General features: G+C 52.5%; 1 protein-coding gene across 1 annotated transcript in view; it reads left to right on the forward strand.

The window, feature by feature from the left end:
* MBP (myelin basic protein) overlaps nucleotides 1–23,298 on the forward strand; it is a 111,186-nt gene that overhangs the window by 6,315 nt on the left and 81,573 nt on the right. Inside the window, exon 2 of the mRNA XM_032422891.1 lies at nucleotides 16,977–17,052. Coding sequence (XP_032278782.1) covers nucleotides 17,002–17,052 — 51 coding nt within the window. The 5' untranslated portion in view covers nucleotides 16,977–17,001. The remainder of the gene's footprint in view (nucleotides 1–16,976; nucleotides 17,053–23,298) is intronic.

The following is a 23,298-nucleotide window of genomic DNA, read 5'->3' on the forward strand; positions in this document are numbered from 1 at the left end:
CCGTATCGTTGAAACCTAACATTTTTGCTAAACTTGCTACGAAAACAAACAGTACAGAGCTAGGTTGCAGGCTTCCCAAATACGGCAAATGCATGATTAGTTTTTTAAAATCCATTGACTGTGATGTGCGGAATGCTCCGCTCTGGGATTCTAGGTACACCAAGGTAAAGTGGGTGTAGCTCTTGCTTGAAGGGCCCCTCCGTGTTATTAGGGGCCGTAAAAGCGCACAGACAGGTTTCCCTCGGCAAAACGTCTGCTCAAGGCCCCGCGCTGCATGCAGACAACTATGCAGTGGGGGGACCACCCCGCGGGGGGAAGGAGATGAGGTAGTGCTGTGCAGGGAGGTGGGCTCCTCCCTGGACCCGATGCACTCCCCAGGCCTCCCCCCTCCCCCAGCAGCCCCGCCCGCTCCCTGTGGCCCCCTGTCCTGCTTCCTTACAAGCCTGTTCGTTCCCAGGTTGTCTGTCTCCAAGATGCCCACCTTCCCTGCTCAGCTTTTAGCAATAGTGGCTCTGATCTCTGTTTTGGGAGCATTTTGCTTACAAGGTGCTTAAATGTTCCATCATGCATGTGTGTTCTGGGAAACTTAAAATATGGTTTACGTGCCTTGGTGTCATCGACATAGAGTGTGGGGCTCGTATCTGTTGCATCCGCAGATGAATGAGTTCTGCTGAACCTAATCATCATCGTTCAGCTGATGCACAGCAGGGTCTGGACTTTACAGAAGGATACGCCCGAGTCTGTTCTTTATCAGTTCGAAGAATGTGGGACATGATTTATTCGGCTTACTGTGCTGCCGTAGAAGATCAGATAAATTAAAGCAGGAATTTAATAAAATAAATATGATGCTTATATTTTAGGACCTAGGTTTCTGTTTGTGTCTGTGTGTGTGTGCGTGTGCGTGTGTGGGGGGCTGCTGTGGGGGTGCTCTGGTTGTTTTTATTCTGGTTCTTGTGGTATCTGAAAATGTAATAACCTTGGAATAGAGGAGACCAAGGATTTATGAAGTGTGAACACCAGCGGCACTTGTCTTCCCAGAAATATAAAGAGGATAAATCAAATGTCAGAGGCAGGCAGAATGCATCTGCAGCTTCCATACATCATGTTATATTGCTCTCTGAAAGGTGGTATCGTCCCAAAAGGAAGATGATGATTCTTTTATTCTGTCATTATTTCCGTATGTCAGGACTTACTTTGGAAGAGAGAGGGATTTAAACCAGATATTGAAAGCTGACCTTATTCATTCCTGACTGGTGGTAGGGAATTGTCTTGTGAAGGGAGACGGAAGTGCGCAGACCTGGCAGAAAACTTCCTGAAAATGCAGGGAAATGTCACGGTTAAAGCCACATTAGGTAACAGTCCTAACGCTAAATGGAAATATAAATATACAAATATACATTTACAGAGGGTTAGCAACACCTGAATAAAGTGTGCTATAGGAAAAGTACATTTTAATGTGAAGGTAGATTAAAACTTGGACAAAATTTCAAACCAGTCCAAAAAAAAAAACCCAATTAAATTCGCTCGTGCAGATAGAGAAGGTCCCAGGTGGTGGTTTCATGAGGATTGCTGTGACCCAATGATCTCAGAGCCTAAACCTCTGAGACTGAACTTCACTTGCTTTCATGACATGGGCTCAGACAGGAATTTGAAAAATGTACCCTGGACTCAACCCACAGGGCTCGCCCCTGACCTCTTTCAGTGAGTGACACTTCATGACCATGACACCTGTCATCAGGTGGGAGCCCGGAGGGTGGCTGCTCTGGGCTCCAAATCCCAGTATCTCCCCTTCCTCTTCTTAGTGTCATCTTCCTGGTCACTTGCTCTGGAGTACTCTGCACAGACCAAGCATGGATTTCATGATGAATCACAGGCATTTGGTAGTGTCTGGTGGAGGCCTAGGGAAGGCAGACGTGACAATGTGCAGAGGGAAAAGCAGGTGAAGCCCAGGCCCCACACGGTGCCCGTAGGCTTCAGGAAAGAAGGAAAAACACCAAGCCGAGGTCTTAGTGCAGCTAAGTGCAGTGGGCCTGACTCGTGCATAGATGGTCCCTACTGAGTTTCCAGCCCAGGGAGCCGGGCTGCCCTCCACCTGGAGGCCAGTCAGCTGCGCCAGGGACTGCTTGGATTGACCTGGTCTCAAGTGTTTCTATTTAACAACATTTGGACAAACGTTTATGAAAGTATAATCTCTAAATTAGCACCTTGAACAGGTAATTAATTCAAGTATAACACCCCCCCCAAATCTACTAGTGAATTGTTTCTACATGTTGTAACCCAGACCTGTTGTAGCCAGTGATGGGTGAGCTGAGCACAGGTGCATGCTTCCTTGACCCCGGGTCCTCCCCGCCTTCTGAAGGGCAGAGTCCCCGACTCCATGCTGGATCCCCTTGTCGGCCTCATAGGAGTCTGCGTTTGCCCTTGACCACGGCTTCACACAGCGCGTGTGGGGCAGGCGGCTGCCCCTGGGCCCCCGGCCACGGGCTCTGCGTCCAGCACCAGGGCATCCACAGCTGGTCCCCGTGCAACCAAGCATCGCAGGTTTCAGTCTGGAGCTGAGGGCAGGGACCTGGGACAGCCCAGCCATCTACCCACACTTCCTGTCTGCAGGGTCCTCGGTTCCTTCTGAGCAAGGGCTTCCGTGTTCAGGGGGGACTCTGCCCCTAGAGGAGCCTTCAGGGCCCCGGGTCTTCAGCTCTCCTCTTGGGGCCCCAGGCTGGACGGACCTCGGCGGCTCCGTCCAGCTCTGCCGGTCCTGCCGGCCACTCCCACCCCTTGGGCTTCCCCGTGGTTCACATGTGGCTCCGATTGGGCGTGATGCCACAAACCAAGGACGGGTCTCCAAGCACGGACGTGCTGCTCGTGAGTGTGTGTGTGCGTGGGCAGGTGAGCACATGTGGTTTTTTGGGGTAGAGGGGCTAGCTTCATGGTTACTTCCGTTTGCTCCCAGTCACTTAACGGGAATTTACTGAGCACCTACTATGTACCGGTCACTGCCGTGGTGCTGGGGACAGAGCAGTGCACAAACTAAGGGCCCCACCTTTGTTGTAGGGCCGTTACACCTGCTCCAGCTGAGGACAGAGGTCTGGCACGGGCTTCTCTTTCCTGTGTGTACCCTGTCTCACTCTGTAAGGGGTTTGAGGCAGACGTAGATTAGGTTAGGTCTGAGGACTGCCCCCTCAAAGCGACAGGCTGGAGAACACGTGCAGATGTCGTCCTAGCGTCCTAGAACTCGGAAGAGGGAGAGAGAGAGCATGCACGTGTGCAGGGGCGTGCGCACACTTGTGTGGGTGTGATAGAGCCCGGCTCCTTTTGCCCTGCTCCCTCGCTGCTCCTTCTGGTGCCGAGCAGACACTCCAGGAGTGAGTTTTCATAGCACCTCGTCCTGGACTTGGCCTCTGGCTTCAGGAAACCAGCTGTCACAGTCTGACAGGACGTGGGCGGCTTTGCTTAATCCTTGTGGGGAATGCTTGTGTCGTAGAGCTGCTGCGTGTGCAGAGCCGGCACTCTCCGAAGCAGAGTGCTCTCACCGGCTGCTGGGCCCCGAGCCAGCCTCCTCCAGCCCCTCGCTTCCCCAGAAGGACGGCAGGTGGGGCTCCGAGAGGCCAGCTGACCCATCCAAGGCTGCCTCGCGGCCGGAGGCAGATGGGACAGGAATCCAGGTTTGCCGCCCCATGCCCATTTTCTCCCACTCCGTCATGCCCTTTTGCTCTTTTAGGTCGGTTCTACTCTGTCTTTAGATGTTACCACGCCTTGTTTAAATTCTGCAAAGGGGGTCAAATAAGAAATGCTGTGATTTGTAAGGAGTATGAAGGGTTGAGACACGTTATTATAGTATTATAGCGGTGCGTTGGGTAAGCACTGGGTATCCTATAAAAGGGCCATCCTGGACAATCTTGATTTTGATGGAGCAAGAAAATCATAAGGCCTCAGCTTAGTAGTCCTAAATCAGTGCCTTCTGAAAGGATATTGATCTTTTTAAGCCCTAAATATACCATTTAGAAACCAGATGCCCAGCAGAGCCCGCATGGAAAGCTCAAGTTCAGGATGTAAGCTTTCGGCAGTCTCGTGTTCATAATGTGCTTGTTGTACCTTCGGCGTTTGTTATATAATTACTCATTTAAATGCCATTCTCAGTAAGATTTAAAAGGGACTTCATTGCATGACGTATTCCTGCAAGGCTTCGGTCTTTACTGTTGCTCCGCGGTGGTTTTCATGTGGAGGGGTGTGAGGAACTGCCGCTGACGTCTTTTGCACCACGAGAGCAGATGCTGTAAGGCGTGGAGTGGGGGAGAGGTGCCCCCTCTGGCCTTTGGACGGAGCTCTTTTCCTTAATAAATGCAAGATTCAACGCATCGAGAAATCCTTTCTTAGAAGAAATGAAGTGCCTTGTCCGGGTCCCCCGGTCAGTTCAGGGCCGAGTGGAGCTGGAACGCTGGAGATGGTCTTCCGTGAGGTTGCCGCTTGCGACCTGGGGTCCCCCGACCTCTCCCGGCCTCCGAGCTGCATCATCTGTAAGATGAGTCCACAGAGCGGGGAGAGGATGAAGAAGCGATGCTCTGAAATGTGCAGATAGTGCCCAGCTCGTGGTAACCCCGTCGCATGGGCTTCCTGACACCAAACCCACAGCCCCTGCCTACCATGACCTCCCACTCTGCTGGTACCCGTCCCCCTCCCCTTTCTGTAAATATAATTATCACCCTTTCCCTTGTGTCTCAAGAAGTGCAGACTCACCCCCGGGGGGAGCGGCAGGGCCCACGGGAAGCCTCCGACCGTGTCTCCGGTGGGACCGTGATGGGCTGATGACCACGCGGAGCATCGTTTTCCCTGATTGGAATCTGGAAGGTTCTGTAAAGAAGTCACCCAGTACCATGCTGCGCGCCTGGTGAGACCTGCTGTCTCCCGTGGGGCCACGTGGATAGGGGTTGGGGATTTGAATCCGGACAGTTTAGATCAACAGTTCTGGGATTCAGGTGTTTTCTGTGTTTTCAGAAAGAAACACAGGTTTGGTTTAGTTAAGACTCAAGTGATACTCTTTGGGCCCCAGGCCACTTAGAAACCTATGGCCGGAGCCGACGCATTTCCTCCCTGCGCGTAACCATCAGGAGCCGTCACGCCCCGTGTCAGGGGATTTATGAGTTGTTCTGGAGGTGGGTGGAAATATGCTCTGAGTCGAAGGCACATTGTTTTGTCCTTTGATCACTAGCTCTGGCCCCAAGCCGTGCGCAGAGCCTGTGCGTTTCTTCTCACTGCCACGGACCGTGCGCTGAGTCATGTGGCCCTCGTGGACCTGTGGTCATGGCGTAGGTGAGCCTAATTACCAGAGCTGGTGTTCTGAGCTGAGTGGCGTGCACATACCTACCGGGGAGATGCCATCCGCATGAGTCCCTGCCACGGCTCACGGGGGAGATGCCGTGGAAGACAACCCGTGGGCTGGTCACAGGAGGCCCCTGCTGGGGTTTGTTACCCTCGACCGACGGTTCCTATCTTCAGGTGCTTGTCAAATATTAACCAGCTGTTTCCACAACACCTGCAGGAAGTCACATTTCCCATCCCAAGTTCACGGATACGGAGGAATGCACGCCCAAACCCTCTGAGCAAGGCAGGAGCGCGTCTACAAGAAAGGGCATGCCCTGGCCACCCCCTGTTACGCTCCAGGTACTTCCGCTCTGAAGCCGCCTGCCCGCCTCGTTCCAGCTGCCGGGCCCCTGGCGTGGGCAGCTTGTGCCCGGCCTACCCTTTGGAGCCTCCCGGGGCCGGTGGGACGCAGCATTCCCTCGAGGTGACCGAGTCGGCCACCAGGACCGCCAGGTCTCCAGACCCCCCGCCCGCCGAGGGAAGGGTGTGCCCAGTGCGCCTGAGCGGAGTCTCTCCCCACACATCAGAAAGGCCGGTCTCGACGTGACTTCGGGCCTGGCGGGCCGGGTGCTAGGAGCGAGGCCAGCGTCCTATGACTTGTTTATACTCAGAGAGGTGTTTCTGTCCCTGTAAGGGCTGCAGAATGTTAACATCTTACCCAGTCATAGGATCGTGGATGTGTGAGCAGACAGCTGGGAAGGTGGACGAGCTGCCCTGTCGTCTGCCTCTTCCTCCTCCAGCAGAGCACTCTGTGGCAGGGAGGTCGGCGCCCCAGGCTGCGTCCTCACGCTCACTGCGGCCCTGCTCTGACGGTGCTTCACCTACCAGCCGACCCGGGAGCAGCAACCTCCAGGGACTGCCAGCAGATGTCCGCAAGCACGTTTCTCTGCAATTCCATAACTTCCCTTTCAGGTGGTTTCCGACGACGTTGGGGCAGGGCTCTTGCGAGCTGGAGACCACCTTTGGTCTGATAAGCCTGAGGGAACAGGCGTGGTGACGACAAGCGTGGGGGTATAATCTGACGCCTTAAGGCGGAATTGTCCGTACCCCCAGATCCAGCAGCCGGCTCTTCTCAGACGCTCCTGGGGGGTCTGGATGGAGCTGGGTTTTCCGTCGATGTCGTCAGGGCCGCAGCTGCTGCCGAGTCCTGGAGACCAGGGAGCCCAGCCTGCAGCTACCGCTCCGGACGGCCCTGCTCACCTCCGCCGGGCTGCCTCTTAGGCTCGCAGACCGGGGGCTGAGAAACTGCAGATGTTCATTCTCGAAGGTCTAGACGCCCCAGGCCCAAGATCAAGGGGCTGGCAGATTTGGCGTCTGGGGCGGACCCTCGTGTGGGTTCATGGATGGTGTCTTTTTGCTGTGACGTCCCCTGGAGAAGGGGCTGGGAGCCGGGGGGGGGTCTCTCCTGAGGGCACGAGTCCTGCCCTCGTGACCTCCCATAGGCCCCCGTCCTGCTGCCATCACGCGGGGTCAGTGCTTCAACATAGGAATCGGGGAGGGGGAGGCACAGACACTCATCTGTAGCCCAGGCTTTCTGGGAACTCACCCTCTGCGGAGCCTGCTCGTCCCCGACCCGGCCTAGACTCGGTCTAGAAATGGATGAAGGCTCACTCACGTGGCAGCGTCAGTCGTCTCAGCTGAGATGACTCATCTGCCACAGGATGGTCCTGACCACAGCCGATTCGTGGTGTTCAGTCTCTTTCCTGTCACACTCGGACTCCACTCACAGCCTCCCTTACCTCAGGGCCTTTGCACACGCTGTGCCCGCCGCCCTCCGCCTCCTCCCTTCTAAGAGCTCCTGCTTCGGAGTCTGCGGCAGCTCTGCCCTTTGCCCTGTGTGTTAGTTCCCTGCCGTAGCAGAGGGCCACAGACTGGATGAGTGCCAACAGAAATACATTCACCCCAGTTCTGGGCCCCAAGTCCAAAATCAAGGTGTGGGCAGGGCTATGCACCCTCTGAAGTTTCCAGGGGAGGATCCTTCTTCGCCTTGCAGCTTCAGGTGGCCGCCACTGTTCCTCGGGGTCCCCTTGCTGTAGACCTGCTGTGTCTCTGTCCGCACCAGTCGTTGGAGTAGGGCCCACCCTAGCCCCCTATGTTCTCCTCTTAACTTCATTGCGCCTGCAAATACCTTATTCCTAATCAGGTCACAGGCACTGGGGGTTAGGCTGTGCACAGACGTTTTGGGGGACAAAATACAGCCCCTAACCATGGGAAGGGCCCTTGACCTCCAGGGTCAGGGTCATGCGCCCCTCCCAGCACAGTTATTATGCTCCATTTTACACGTGTGTTCTGGCTGAGCTCCCATACCTGCCTCTAAGTACGTGAAAACGGAGAGCGTATTTATATGGGCAAAGAGTAAGGAGTCAGGAGAGATGTTACGCAGTCTCCGTGGGGGGAAGTCAGGTGGAGAAGCTTTTAAATTGTTACCATTACTGTGTTTTCTAGCTGCTTCTGAGATAGTGAATTTTAAAAACGGTCTTCAAAGCAGCAAAACGGCATGGTGGTATTTGGCTGTCACTGCCCCCAGATCTGAACTTCCGTGGGAGACCGCATGTGAGCCCCCTGCGCAGGGGGAGGCGGTGGCTAGGTGTGTGTGTGTGTGGTCTGCGGACCCCGCGGGCCCGGGAGGGGCTGCTGTCTGAGTGCTTCTCCTGGAGCAAGAGTGAGTCATCAGCTGGGAGAGGAAGTGGAAGGAGGTCTGGAGCACTGGGGAGCTTCCCTCGCATGACATCAAATGGGAGAACACGGCGGGAGGGTGGGGGTGTCACTGGACCGTCCCGAGACCCGCCTGCTGTGGAAACTCAAAGTCAGCCCAGTGAGCCTGCCTCCCGGTCCCCGCCTCCTTCCTCCTTGGGACAGTCTGTCCACGCACACCAGCGTCCATGCACCTAGTTCCCGTCCCCGTCATGCTACTTCTTGAAGTACTTACAACTGAATCGCTTGAACCTCCGCTTCCCACCTAGGTTCCTGAAAGCTTTCCCCTGGCTAATGAACGCGTTACCTGTTGCTCGCCGCCGGATCCCCGGCACCTGCCGTGAGGTCTGGCCCGCCAGTGGCCATTTGAATGCTCTTGATTTCCCTCTGTACTTAGTTTTCCACTCTTCCTGAAAAGAAACCACTGAATTCCAAATGCCTTCCTCGGTCAGGGCCCCCTCTTGTGCTGTTCCCGGTATTAATCACCAGGGGAGTCCATTACCTGCCCACTTCCCTCCCCAACCTCTGCCACAACCTCTGGGGGCTGTGGAGTCTCAACATGGGGAGTCGAGGAAAAGGAAGCAAAGTCTGGTTCCTGCCAGCGGGCCGCCAAGCAAGGGGCTGCACGAGCCGGCCGGGGGGCTGACGTCCACACCCGGGGGCACCAGTCTCAGCCAGTTAGGATGGCTTCCAAGCAGTCCGTTCATCTGCATTCCAGGTGTAACTGAATTTGTTGGTAGTCTGTGGGGAGCAGAAGCTCCCCTTGGCTGTGACAAAGCCTGGCCGCGTGCAGCACAGTCCGGAACACCTTGGTCTTCAGGATCGCGGGCGTCCCACGGAGGACGCGGCTGCGCTGAGGAGCAGCTTTGGGGCCGGCGCCGAAGCTTCTTGCCAGAGTCGGTGGGTTGAATCTGAGGGTTGGTCGTGGCGCTGTGTGCAAGGGCAGGACTCGCGGACCCTTCCCAGTGCTGTGTGGGCGTGGCCGGGCGCTGTGGAGACAGTCCACGCTTTCCCACGTCTTACACATCTCACGGTGTGGCTGTCCTGTCACCTGACTCTCCCAGCCCCCTGATCAGGTAGGTCAGGCAGGTGGGAGCCAGGCTGAGTTCAGCTGACTTGCTCAAGGTCAGATGGGCAGGTGTCTGTCCCCCCTCAATGCTGTTGTCCTCCTAAACAGCAAGCTTCTGAACTTAAGAAAGCTCTCCCTTCCTCCCATCCCTTCTTCTGTGAGATGGCTCAAAACCCTTACAACAGGGGCGCCTGGGTGGCTCAGTCGGTTGAGCGTCTGCCTTCGGCTTGGGTCATGATCCCGGGGTCCTGGGATCGAGTCCTGCATTGGGCTCTCTGCTTTGCGGGGAGCCTGCTTCTCCCTTTCCCCCTGCTCTTCTCTCTCTCTCTCTCTCTCTCAAATAAATAAAATCTTTTAAAAAAAAAAAAAAAAACCCTTACAACACTCACTCTCCAGACTGCGAAGCCTTCAGACTTTCATTGGGAAACATCAAACCCGACCCTGTTTGCTCTGGGTGGACTTCGGGAAGACTGTGTGGCTTCACCGGGTTGGGTGGGGAGGCCAGCGGCTTTCTCTTCATGTTCCGTGTGCCGTGTTATCGGACACGTGTGTGGCGTGTGCCTGGAGCACCACACAGTTGTCGGGGGGCATGGAGTCCAGGAAGCTGGGGTCTCCAAGGTTAGCGGCCTTCCTGTGCAGGGGAGAGGGAAGGGGGGCTGCTCTCCAGGGAGTACCTTCTGTCTGTGGTTAGAAGTCCCAAAAAGGAAATGAGGCCGCCCCTTTGGAAATGTCACTGCCTCCGGTTTTATTACCTTTATTCAGGTTCCCCGTTCCTGAGCTACCCTGACTACACTCTGTCGGTCTAAGTTCTGCAGTTTTCCCCTCAATGTCCAGCCCACAATTCAGAGGTCAGATAAGCCTCTTCTGTGCAAGTGCATAGATCCACAGTCTTTCCCTTGCTTTCCATTCCTCTAGAATCTATAGTTGGACCATCTCTGAAATACGACACACTCATGTGTGCCTGCTGGTTCCTCAGTCAACACGAGCGACTGATCCACTCCATGGCTGGGATCCCTGGGATCCGGATGTCTGGTCGCGCAGCACGTGTCCTCTGAGCATCTCCTGGGTGCCCCTGCTGGACCCCAGTGACCAAGTGCTTCCCTCGGACCCAGGACCCAAGGGAAGTGGGAACGGTAGTGCTGATAACAACCAAGTCTGTTGACCTTTAGAGTCTAGTGAAAAGCAAAAATTCCATGAATGGTTAATGGCATTTTAAAAAGATCAAGAAAGCAAAAGTTACCACCCTGCTGGGATTTTTAAATCCTGCTGCCGTAAGTTATGTTAATAGTCTTCTCTGCTGGGAATGACCCACAGATTCTGGCGGGTAGATTTTAGCAAATTCACTGGGGGCTCAGTGCTCCACCCCTCTGGCCAGAGTAGACCCCAGCCTGTCCTTCTCAGCCCCGCCACCACTGGCCTCCCACGGGGGTTCTTACTGGCCACGCCCACACTTTGGCAGGTGCACAGAGAACAGGGAAAACATTGCTCTGAAATAGCATATGTGGATAATGCACCAGAGACCAATGACGAAGTCAGCCCTCTGGCTCCCTACTGAGCATGAAGCAACTATTTATTTTTAAAAACGTTATTAGAAGAAAGTTGAACGTTTCCAGTTAAGACATGTGGAAGATAAGCTCTTTGAGGTCATAACGAACTCCCTGTTTGTCTCGTCCTTCATCCAGTGCCTTACGTAACATAAAAGCCATTCGGTAGGGACGGGAGGGGGGCGGACGTGGTAGTGAGGTGTGGTCGGGTCTGTGGCTGTTGGGTCCAGCACCTTACTGAATCCTGCAGCTGTTCTGACCTCCGTTTAAGAATGTCCCTCTGTTCTCATTAGTAAACTTGTGTATCCCCGTGCAAGTGTTTATAAGGAACAGATTCTTGTCATCTGTGTTCTTTTTCAAGGCTACTTGCTAGAGTAAGGTCTTATTTCTTTTTATTGTGCTAATTAGTAATACAGAAATGTATGATATCTTAGACCTACTCTAATGACTTTATCCACATAAGATATATTTATAATATGTTAAAAATCCCTATTTCTAACTAAAATATTTTCCTAAAGGCACAATACTCTCAAAGCTGGATTCAGTCTTCTAAATGTTACCTTCTCGGCTGTGAAATGGGAACAAAGCTTACGGGGCTGTTCCTGTAATTACATAACCTAGAAGGTGGGCTGCTGTGAGCCCCAAGGCACAGTGAAGAGCGGAAGTGGATGACCAATTCCCCACGTCACCTCTGACCCTGCACCGCGGCACCCAGCCTCCCCGTCCACTCGGCGCTCCCAGGATCCCCACGTTCTGGGAGGCTTGGGTCTGGGCGATGTCTAGGACCTTCTCTGTCTCACAATAAATTTGCCCTCCTGCCTGTAAAAATGCACTGGGCGAGTATCTGAAGGCTGTTCTGAAGCCAGAAGCGGCTGTCTCTTGCAGCTCCTGTTGGCGGACTTCTGCTTTCTCGCTGCCCCATTCAGCAGTCTTGAGCCAGCCCCAGTTGCCTAACTTCCTGTGTCGGGCTGGTCCCTGGGGGGGCCTGAGCTCTCGCTTCGGGCTCCTGGTGTGGCATCACTCCCGGGCTTCTCCAGGGCGGTGGTGTTCTTACCACCTCCTCTTCCCTCGACCTTGTCAGTTTGAGTGGATGCCCATGGCAAGGTCTCTGCATTCCTGCAGCTGCTTACCCCCCACCCTGTCACGTGCACCTGCCGGGAGGGACGGGAGGACAGAAACCAGCAGCGCCTAGAGCTCCCCCTTGCTCTAACCAGGGCTGCTTCATTCTCACCAGAGGGCAGCCAAAGAGCTTTCCTTCCTTCCACTTCAAAGGAATCTGAGGCTCAGAGAGGTGGAGCCAGTTGCCCTGCTTCACACAGCACTAGCCTGGATTGGCACCTCGCTCTGACTTGCCATGTTTGCACTTGGAAATGTTAGAATCCCAGCAGGATGCAGTTGGTTAAAATACTTGGAAGCGCCCTGTTTTCACCTCTGCGCCCCCACGCACGTCAGCCCTGCCGCGCATGCACTCGCCGCCGCCCGCGGTGGGTGTTGTCTGGGGGGCCCTTAAGGACCTCCACCAAGGGGCCAGGTGGTAGTGTTGGCTGCAGGAGGGGTGGATTCTGAACCCTGAGCCTGCGTGGTCAACAGTGGATTGCGACCTGGAACAGCTTATGCTGAATTCTAGCCTCCTAGCTTGCAACAGTATGGTTGTTCATGTACTGTTATGGAAATTTCCAGTAACCCCTGGGGGCTTTTTAGGCATCCCCCCCGGAACTGGACTTCACCCTAAGCAGTGTGTGGCAGCCCCCGCTGCAACCAGAGGTCATTCTGCTTCCAGCTCCAACCCTCCCCCCCACCCTCCCCCACTTCCCTTTTCTATTATTTCACAAGAAGCTTCTCCAATTACTCAAGATGCTTTAGAGTCAGCTGGCTTCTAAGCAGCATTCCACATGTTCAAAATTCTGCTGTCTCAATTCAATTAATTACAGAAATGAAATGGAACAGGGATGCCTGGCTGGCCTGGTCAGGAGAGCATGGGGCTCTTGATGTCAGGGTCATTGAGTTCCAGCCCCACGTCGGGTGTGGAGATGACTTAAAAAATGCAGTGCAATAAAGACGGGCCGCCAGTGTCCCACTGGCTGGTCTGCAGCTGGTTCTTCTCAGCATGTTTGGGAGGCCTGCGAGCGGTAGTGAGCTCTCCGTCACAGCGCCTCATCCTTCTGTGGCCCTACCCTGCTAGCTCTCAGGTAAGCCAGTGCCCATACTCATGTGCATGCCATGACTTTGCCCGCAGTCCTACGAGATACCCCCATCCTCGGGTGCCTTGGAAGGCCTCGCCAGGACGAAGGTCCTAGTCAACGATCGTACGTCACTCTTCACCTTGTATTTCTTGTCTTTCTCTTTGGGCCAGAATGCATGTTGTGCATTTAAGGCAAGAATCTGCCTACGCAAAATGATATGTATAAAATAAATTCTCTTGCTATTCATCCCAGAGGCAGTCAGCTCTAACTGCTTCTGTATGCATTCAGAAGTCTGACCTGGAACTTTTTGTTACTTCCATCTATCCTCGGTCTGGTAGTCTTGAGTTTTCTAAATATTGATTAAATATTTCAGGAACAACCCTCCCAAGTGCAGCCTCATGTTTTGCTTTGAAGTGTGAGGAAGTTTGGGTCAGGACCAACCAGCTTGGAAGAAACATTACCTTTCTCCAAGCGGGGGGGGGGGGGGGGGGGTGTCTGTCATTGGATTTCAGCCTCAAATGTCCTTTTGTCCAAAAATAGCTCCGCTTTTGTCCACAAGCCCCTAAATATTTACACACCCCACACTATTCTGATTTAGGTTTAGAGATTTGTTTTCTGGAAGGAGGGAACATCACTCTGGGGAGACGGGGAGGGGACGCTGGTTGGAGGAAGTAGGGGTGGGGAGCAGGGAACACTGGGTTGGACTGCTGCCCAGGGGAGTACAGGGTCGGTAATGTGAGGTTCTTTACGCTCAGACGGAAGGAAACCCGAAAGTCCAAGTTGTCGGCTTTAAAAGAAGTTAACTCTTTTTGCCTATGTTTCATTTTTCTCCTTTCCCCTGTTTAACCCCTCCCCTAACCCCCTCCTCTCTGGCGACCATCAGCATGTTCTTTGGAGTTAAGTGTTTCTTGGTTTGTCTTCTCTCTTTTTTCCTTTGTTCACCTGTTTTGTTTCTACGATTCCACAGATCAGTGAGATCATATAATTGTCTTTCTCTGACTGACTTATTTCACTTAGCATAACACCCTCTAGTTCCATCCATGTCTTTGCAAAGGGCAAGATTTCATTCTTTTTGATGGCTGAGTAATATTCCATTGTGTATATATACCACATCTTTATCCATTCATGTGTCAATGGACACGTGGGCAGCTTCCATAATTTGGTTATTGTAGGTAATGCTACTATAAACATCAGGGTGCATGTGCCCCTTTCAATTAGTGTTTTGCATTTTTTGGGTAAATACCTAGTAGTACAATTACTGGATCATAGGGTAGTTCTATTTTTAATTTTTTGAGGAACATCCATACTGTTTCCAGAATGGCTGCACCAGCTTGCATTCCCACCAACAGGGCACAACGGTTCCCCTTTCTCCGCATCCTCGCCAACACCTGTCGTTTCCTGAGTTGTTAAGTTTAGCCATTCTGACAGGTGTGAGGTGATCTCTCATTGTGGTTTTGATTTGTATTTCCCTGATGATGAGTGATGTTGAGCATCTTTTCATGTGTCTGTTGGCCGTTTATTTGTATGTCTTCCTCGGAAAAATGTCTATTCATATCTTCTGCCCATTTTCTAATTAGAGTATTTGTTTTGTTTTGTTTTTATGTTAAGTTGTATCAGTTCTTTATATATTTTGGATACTGACCCTTTATTGGGTATGTCATTTGCAAATATCTCCACCCATTCCATAGATTGCCTTTTAGTTTTTTTGATTGTTTCCTTTGCTGTGCAGAAGCTTTTTATTTTGATGTAGTTCTAATAGTTTATTTTTGCTTTTATTTCCCTTCCCTCAGGAGACATATCTAGAAAAATGTTGCTGCACCTGATGTCAGAGACATTCTGCCTGTGCTCTCTTCCAGGATTTTTATGGTTCGGGTCTCAGATTTAGGTCTTTAATCCATTTTATTTTTGTGTATGGTGTAAGAAAGTTCATTCTTTTGCCTGGAGCTGTCCAGTGTTCCCAAAGCCATTTATTGAAGAGACTGTCTTTTTCCCATTACATATTCTTGCTTCCATTGTCAAAATTAATTGATCATATAATCATGGTTTTATTTCTGGGTTTTCTGTTCCATTCCATTGATCTATGTGTCTGTTTTTGTGCCAGTAACATACTGTCTTGATTACTGCAGATACTACTCTACTCTACAGTGGTGTATCTCAAAATCTGGGATTCTGATGCCTCCAGTTTTGTTTTTCTGAGATGGCTTTGGCTATTCAGAGTCTTTCGTGGTTCCACACAAATTTTCAGATTGTTTGTTCTAGTTCTGTGAAAAAGGTTGTTGATATTTTGATAAGGATTGCATTAAATCTGTAGATTGCTCTGGGTAGTATAGATATTTAACAATACTTGTTATTGCATGCATTTAGTTTTGTATAACCAATGCTTATTTCTAAGATGGGGGGGGAGATCCACAGATGTTTAGTGCATTGTTATTCTGTGTATTCTATACATCTTGCAAGTTCCCAATATTTAGTTAAAACCCTACAAGGAATCAAAGAGAGGCCAGACTTGAGCAGAACAGCTGCTACCTGCATTCAGACCCATGTCTCCTGGGGAGAACACCCACTCACATCCTGTGACTACTGTGTAGACCCCAAGAGGACAAAAACAAGTTCTCTCTTTCCCTTTTTGTGCCCATCAAGTAAAGTACCATGTGTGTCCAAACCTCCCATTTTTCCTTTGAGGGTTTTTGTGATGGTCCAATTTAAATAATTTCGTAGATAGATGATAGAATCACACTGGAGGCTGAAATTATCTGCAAAGGTAGATTTGCATCTTTAAAAGCATACATTTTTAAACACTGGGTTTTTTTTCACTCTCGTGCATGAAACATGCGGAATTCACCTGATTGTTCTAAGTTAGTGATGTTATATTGCTGCTAGAGCTATGTCTTTGATTTACTGGAACTCATTATTGCCACTTCACTAAATCTTTCTCTTCCCGGGCTCTCACTGGACATACGATCGCCCGGCCCAATTTCCATTTACAACGTACGAGGTGGGAAGGGTGTTCTCTCCACAGGTGGTTGGCTGTTGGTGGTGTCCACCCAATAACTGCTCACGTGCTCACACACAGCCTGGGAGCGACACTCAAAAACGTCATCGCTCCCTTTCTCACCCATCCCGCCGACGGCCGGAGTCCTCATGGAGAGGGGCAAAGGCACCCGTCATGGTCACTCAGAGGCACCCAGGACTAGGAGAGACTTTGGAAAAATTCAGATCTTAAGCAGTTTCCCTTTCCCCTCTTGGGGAGCCAGACTTGTCTTTTATGCAGGCATATGTAATGTTTTAGAAATTCTTCCCTTTTTTACCCTTCAAGAAAAACTGTTTCACGTTTAGCAGGGAGTTGGTTTTCACGTGTTCTTTAAAAAGAATTCCGCGTGGACAATGACACTTTACAACCGTCCCTAAAGACCAGCACGTGCGCCAGGCACAGGTGACCGAGCGAATGGTCCCGGTGGTCAGCACAGGTCCAAGGATGAGGGTGGATAAGCGAATGGTATAGAATGAGTTTGGCTAAACTCTCCAGTTTTGTGCCTTTTGAGGAGACACAAAACTGCTAAAGTTTGTTAGAAAAACCAGATGAGGAACAGATGCTTTTTGAATCCAACTTTATCTTCCTTGCAAATTCTGCAGATTCTTGGGATACTTACTGTCTGATAAGCAGTCTGACCTTGCAGTTTCTGTTGCCCCGTGATTCCCTAAACAGGGAGCCTGAACGGTGGTTCGTTTTCAGGAGTGTCGCCCTGTCTGCCTCTCAGCGCGGCTCACCACACCTGGGGAGGAGGTGGGACCCCCCGTGTGTGTATGCCACGGAGTGGACACCGTGCACGAGAGGTCTGGACTGGGGTTCCTTGTCTAGGATGAGGAAACATGCTGAGGGGTCTTTGTTACTGAACAGAGGGTGGGGATCAGCAGGGGTCCCGCGTGCAAACGTTCTGATTCTGATCAGAAACCAACAAAGGCACGTGCTAGTAAGGCTTCTGGTGTGTCTCAAGTCTGGGGGTTTTAGTTTTCTCGTCTCAGAAACAGGCAAGGGGTGCCTCAGGGGACTGTTGCTCTGACTGAAAACAAGGGAGAACACTCTGAGAGGACCAGCTTTAAGGCCAATGCCTTCTGTTTGTCTTGTAGCTTCTGACGAGCTCATCGGTTCAGGATGGGAAACCACGCGGGAAAGCGGGAGTCAAGCGCGGAGAAGGGCAACAAGGTAAGAAGTGAGCTGGTTTTGTCATTGAAATAATCCTCCCGATACGGACTGTGGCTGCAGGGTTTCCCGCTAAAACTGTTGGGGTGTTATCCCCCTGCCTTAGAAACGTCTGTGTGGTCCTTAGCACACAGACCAAGACCCGCACGCCTCAGCCTAGACCCCAGCCCACGACAGTCTTACTGGGCTGGTCTTTCGGGTGGCACCTGCCCCCCATCCCTGTCCACTCCATCACTGTACCGCACTTGGAAGGTACACATAAGCAAAAGGGGAAAATGCACGTAAAAATGGTCCGAATCCTTCCAGGTCATCAGAAGTAATCTTCTTTGTGTTTCCCGCACGGCGTCCACCTCATTTTATAGGCATCGAGGGTCATTTCAGAGGATGAGAAAACACGGCTGACCTTGTGTTCGGGACATTGAATCCGCCCTGATTGTGGGGACAGGGGAGGGAAATTGCGCCGTGTCTTTGGTACTTCATGTCGACGTAACCTTATGCGTGTTACAGTCAAGACACATGGTGGCTCACGGACCGTCCTGGCGCCACTTGCCGAGGGACGGGATTGGGCGGCAGCCCCAACACCCTCTCCGGAGTTCTGTAGTAGGGTTTGTGATGAATAACAGTGACCTGAGCAGCAGGGGGTCCTTCTCTGCTCTTGCCTGGACTCCTTTCCTCTATCAGCCAGGGGGGGTCATTGTCCATAATTTGCTTTAAGTCCTCCCTGTAAAGTAAAGGAGTGAGTACACTCTGTTCTCGCTCCTGTGTTACCTTCATTAGTTAAGAGCAGTGTTATCTAGCGTCTTGACTAATCATTTCAGGCCCAAGATGAACCGGAAGGGACTTACCTGTGTATAATGTCATTATTGGTTTGGAATCCTCCGTTTGCTGCTGAAAGGGGGACTGATTTTATAAATACATACATGAGTCTAGTCAATATTGAATGGGGGTTGACTTGTTCATTTCTAAACCCCAAACCGTGCGACTGATCACCTCGCCGTTCTAACGGGCAGCAGTGTTGATCTGTGTGTCCAGTCGGGTGGGGTCTGCACCTGGAACAGAGTCTGCGGAGGTGAGAGTGGAGAGCGGCTGCCGCGGGACCGGCCACCTCTTAGCCCCGAGGGAGCGCAGTCTCGTGATGACGGATTTGGGGCCCCGGTTCTAAAATCCGCTTTGTGGCTCGAGGTTCTTTCCTGTCGTTTGACGTTGTGAGTCACTGAAACATCCTCTTAATTTGTTTAATTCTACCAAAATAAGATTGTTGAGCAGAAGGAAGGCCTGTCCTTGCACTCTTGTTTTCTGAAAGCTAATGTTTAACATTTGGATGATTTAAAAAATTGGGAATTTAAGAACACTGGTTCCTGTGGGTGATTGTGACATGTTAAAGCTCTTTAAAAAAAAAAATTTGTAAGTGGAGAGCAAGCCTTTGACAGCTTTCAGAGTGAGCGTCTGAGATGCTACACGGCGTTCAGATTTGCACCAGAATAGAGTAAGATGACGTGAGCCCCCGCCCTACCATGGACCATTCTGTATGCTTCTGCAGGTGATTCCGTGAGGCCTGTTTGACCTGGGGGAGAGTCGGAGCTGTGTCTGTGTCGGGGGCCGATTGACCTGTTAATCGGAGGGTCTGTGCAGGGCAGCGTCACCTCCATCCCTCGCCACCCGGCCTCTTGCGGGAGCTGCTCTCCCCGCCCACCCTCACTCCCGCATCCTGCCGAGGACCTGCGGCGCGATGGGCTTAGGGCGACTTCCTGCTCCGGCCCAGCCCTCTGTCCAGTGCCGGGGAAGGAGACCCTTCCCAGCAGGACCCTACAGCGTCAGGTGTCTCCCCGTGACTCAGCACCTCACAGTCTCCTGTTTCTCCCTCCCCATGAAGAAGACACGTCAGGTGCAGGAGAAGTGGTGTTCGAGAAGGGGTAGAGAGAAGGCGCCCATGCCAGCCTTGCATGTTAGTAACAGGTGGATCCAGACGCAGGGCCAGGTGGCAAGGCGGCTGAGAGCCCTGTTCCTGTGGCCCCAGCACAGAGCAGAACATCCGGTGGTGAGCATTAGGGGAGAAAGACCCCAGCCACGGGAGGAGCCACGGGGACGTTTCCATGGATCATTCCCAGTCTTCAGAAATGAAGAAAGCCCTATGTTGCCTTTGGTTCCCTGTGTTTTTAAGAGTCCAGATAGTGCTGGCTCACTCGTTTATCAGCTCGTTATCACTCGGTCCGTGTTTACGATGGTGATTTGGCAGAACCGGGAAGGACGCGCCCCCCTGCCCTGGCGGCTCCAGAGGACACCCACGCTTGCTGCCGGAGCCCCTGGGTCTGGGCCGAGACTCACAGCCTTCTCAGCAGACTCCACCCACAGAGGCTCCAGGAAGAAAACTGGTTCCACAGGCTAAAAATAGACTCCCTGCCTTTGGGGAGGCTGTGTGGCGGATGGCCCTTGGGAGCCAGGTAAGGCAGTGGGAGAGAAGACATTTGGCTCACCTGGCTACTGCGGAGACTCATTACCTTTTGTCAGCTTGAATAAAAGGAGTTCGACCAACTGTCCCTTTGGAGAAACTGTCCATTTGCAACAGGCCCTCAGTGTATGGTCCACCCGTGATGGGCCCTCAGCACAGGGTCCCTAAGCAACAGGTACTCAGGACAGAGACCATATGTGTTACTTAGGCTGCCCTGGGTTTTGATTTTATTCAGTGTGGGACTCTGCATTTCCCCGCCCCCCAGCTTCCTACCTCACTGAAGGAAGTAGGATTTCCAGTGCCCTGAACTATCTCTTAACATCTGAATTCTCAGCTTTGTTTGTTTTTTTTGTTTAAACACTGACATCAGTTCACTTTGGATGAACTTAAAATCTCATGATTTTTTTTTTCTCCTCTGAAAGTAGAGGGTGTCTCTGGTTAGAATCATTCCTGCCAGAAAGGGGAAAATAAAGACCACCAGTGGTTTGTCTCGACATACTTGCACATTTTCCAAAATGAGTGATGTCAAGCGATGATGCCCTTAAAATGTTTAAAACCTAGCAAACTGCAATAATCTTGAAAACCTGCTTTTCATCTGTAGGTGGCCTGGGAAAAGCTCCTCTCTGGACTTCTCCTGGTACTCGTATCTGGCTCATAAAGTCCCCACAGGTGCCAGCCATGGTTCTGGATGTTGCTATTTAATCAGCTTAAGGAAAAATATACCACAGTGAAAAACAAAATCTGAGAGCTTGCAAAATGTAGGTTCACGTCTAAATTTTACAGTGGGGAGTAACTTACTAGTCTGGTATTTCAGATTACACTGGTAAGTTATTTAGGCTGTTTTTCGGAGCCAGACGTGAACAATACCCACCAGCACGTTGCCTCTCCAGGGGTGACCACATCCCCGAAAAAGTCATCCGCGTCTTTAGTCGTTATTAAAACCCACTTGCTTGATGAGACCCTCCAGACAATATCCGAAAGACATTCTGAGAAACGAGACGAACAGACACAAAGGCCCTGACTCCAGGGCTCTTCTCGTCACCATGTAGACCGTCTTTCACTTTGATGGGAGCATCGTTTCCTTTGAAAGTCCTGACACCCCAGCTGTGACGGGGGCTGCCCTTGTCCACCCACGGGGTAATTCCTCAAGGCCAGTCCTCTACGGAGTGCTTTGTCCTACAACTTCTCATCCCAGCCGTGGGATGCTGCCGGGTCCTCTCGCCCATTTAGAAAGCTCTGTTCTGGACGTAGCAGCCTCAAGAACGGGAACTAATCCTGTTTGAAATCATCAGCTGACACGGCTCCTTACAGTCATCTCTCCTCCCCACACGGAAATTAGGTCCACTGAGGGCCCGACCTGTGCGAGTTCTCCTGGGGGACGTGTCCTCAGTGTCCCCTCCCCGCATATCTGTGGGGGAGTGTGCCCAGGGCACCCCTCCCACCACCAGCCCCAGGCCGGGTGACGGCTGGTGAGCTCTCCAGGGAACTCCGGCACGCGAGCCTGGGGTGGGGGGCTGTCCGTGCGTCGAGCCCGGGGCAGGGGGCTGTCCGTGCGTCGAGCCCGGGGTTGGGGGCTGACCGTGCGTCGAGCCCGGGGTGGGGGGCTGTCCGTGCGTCGAGCCCGGGACGGGGAGCTGTCCGTGCGTCGAGCCCGGGGCGGGGGGCTGTCCGTGCGTCGAGCCCGGGGTGGGGGGCTGTCCATGCCTCTGGGAGAAGGGCACAGTGGGACTGAGACCGGGCCCTTCAGATCTCCAGACCCAGAGGCACCGTTTCCTCCCGAAGCCACACGTCCTCCCACACTTCCTTGTGCAAAGTGACGCTGTCACCGTGGCTATTTCACAGAATGCGAAGTGAACTTACTAAGAAAGCCACTTCGTGCAGTCACCCCGACCCCAGCCTGCATGCGATGGCAACGGGGCTGTGGGGTTGCTGGGCACTGAAGAGTCACCCAGAAGTAGTTACCTTCCTGATGGGCTGGTGGCGCCTCGGCAGTTGTCAGACCCAATGGGTGTAAGATCTGTTTTCTTGGGCAAGTCGCATAAGAAGCATTATTGAGAACTCCAGTCATTCTTAAGTGAATCATACACGTTTAAAAGCTCAGGGATCTGAAGAGTGGAAGGTGCTTCCTCGCAGGCGTGCACCAAGTCGCCTGGTAGCTGGAAACCCCTCGACAGTGTGTAGTAAATCCTTAGACGGCGAGAAACAGGCCGACGCCCGTCGTAGCTTGTCTCCTGCCGTGTTGCAGAGCTCGTTCTTCTCTGTACGTCTAGCTCACACACACCGCCGTGTGGAAGTCCCACCGACCTCGACTGGGGAGCGCGGAACTACTTCCAGACACACACAGCTGGGAAGCACGCGATACGTGGCTAGCGCCACTGCAGAACCAAGTTTTAAATGTTATTTAATTTTAAATACTTTAGACGCCAACGGCCACGTGTGTGGGGGGGCAGCGTGGCCTCCTGGGTCCTCCGTCCATGTCACCTTGGTTCTCAGAGCACCTAAAACCCTGCCGAGCAAGTGTCAGCACGGTTTTGTCAGTGAAAAGAATTCTGGTCTCTCTCAGAGTCATGGAGTTTCGTGCAAAAGCTAATACTGGACGTGGAAGGTAAGATCCTCTGAGAAGCACAAACACATGGACAAATACCAGAAACTGCAAAGGGGGGTGCGGCCGTGCTGTGGGCCCCCTCCGCTCAGCACCGGCTCCGTGTCCACCGCGCCCCGCCCGGGACGAAATCAGACAGCTGCACTTACGCCAGTGTGTGTTCACACGGATGCTTCGGGCTCTGATGCACACGGGAGTCCACCGTCCTGACTTGCTTCCGAAAGAACTTCAGCGAGCTCCTAAAAAAGAGAAATAAAATAATGTGGAAGACATGCCTTCCAAAATCTGTGAATAGCCAATCACCTTCTTATTACACTTCTGGAAAACTCTGAGCGGATCTGTATCTGACTTGAGAACGAGCCACTGAAGGTACTTGAAGTGTCTTCTTGCAGTTGGGTTGTCGAGTCGTGTTTGCCTTGAGACCCAGAGCCGCCCCTGAAGGGGGAGCAGGCTTCCAACCCGCCGGGCGGGCTCGTGCCCCTCGTGGGAAGGTGCCGCTGCAGGTGCTGACCATTGGGCTCGAGGTGCAGAATTTTTTTTTGAAGATTTTATTTATTTATTTTTCAGAGAGAGAGCGCTTAAGCAGGGGAGAGGCAGAGGGAGAGGGAGAAGCAGGCTTCCCGCCGAGCAGGGAGCCCGATGCGGGGCTGGATCCCAGGACCCCGGGATCATGACCTGAGCCGAAGGCAGACGCTCAGTGACTGAGCCCCCCAGGCGCCCCGAGATGCAGAGTGTTTTACTGAGGTCAGAGAGCAGTCTTACTACCTTATAGCCGATTCTAGAACGTGCTGAGTCAGCAGCACTGCTGCTCTCTGGACCCAGAGGAAGTCCCTCATCGCGACCCTAAGGTGGGCTCTGATGCTTAAGGAATAGAAGTGGGTATTTTATTTCATCTGATACACAGAGAACGCACACACCTTTGTCAGTCGGGGCGGCAGCAAGTCTACAAACACACATGTAATTATTAAATACATAAGTGTAATTAGTAACAAAGCCACCCCTCAACAACCCTTAATAAAAATAACGTCAGGCTGATTATGAAGCAGTGCCCCAGGCCCCATAAACCTGTGTGCAGTCAGCCGGCCGGGCTGGGGCTTGTGCCCTCGGCCTGGCGGCCCCCACCCTGCCCCACCCGGCTCCCCCCTCGGCCCCCACCCTGCCCCCGCCCGGCTCCCCCCTCGGCCCCCACCCTGCCCCC

This window comes from Phoca vitulina, unplaced genomic scaffold (genome assembly GCF_004348235.1).
Source record: "Phoca vitulina isolate PV1807 unplaced genomic scaffold, GSC_HSeal_1.0 scaffold27, whole genome shotgun sequence".
NCBI classification, from domain to species: Eukaryota; Metazoa; Chordata; class Mammalia; order Carnivora; family Phocidae; genus Phoca; species Phoca vitulina.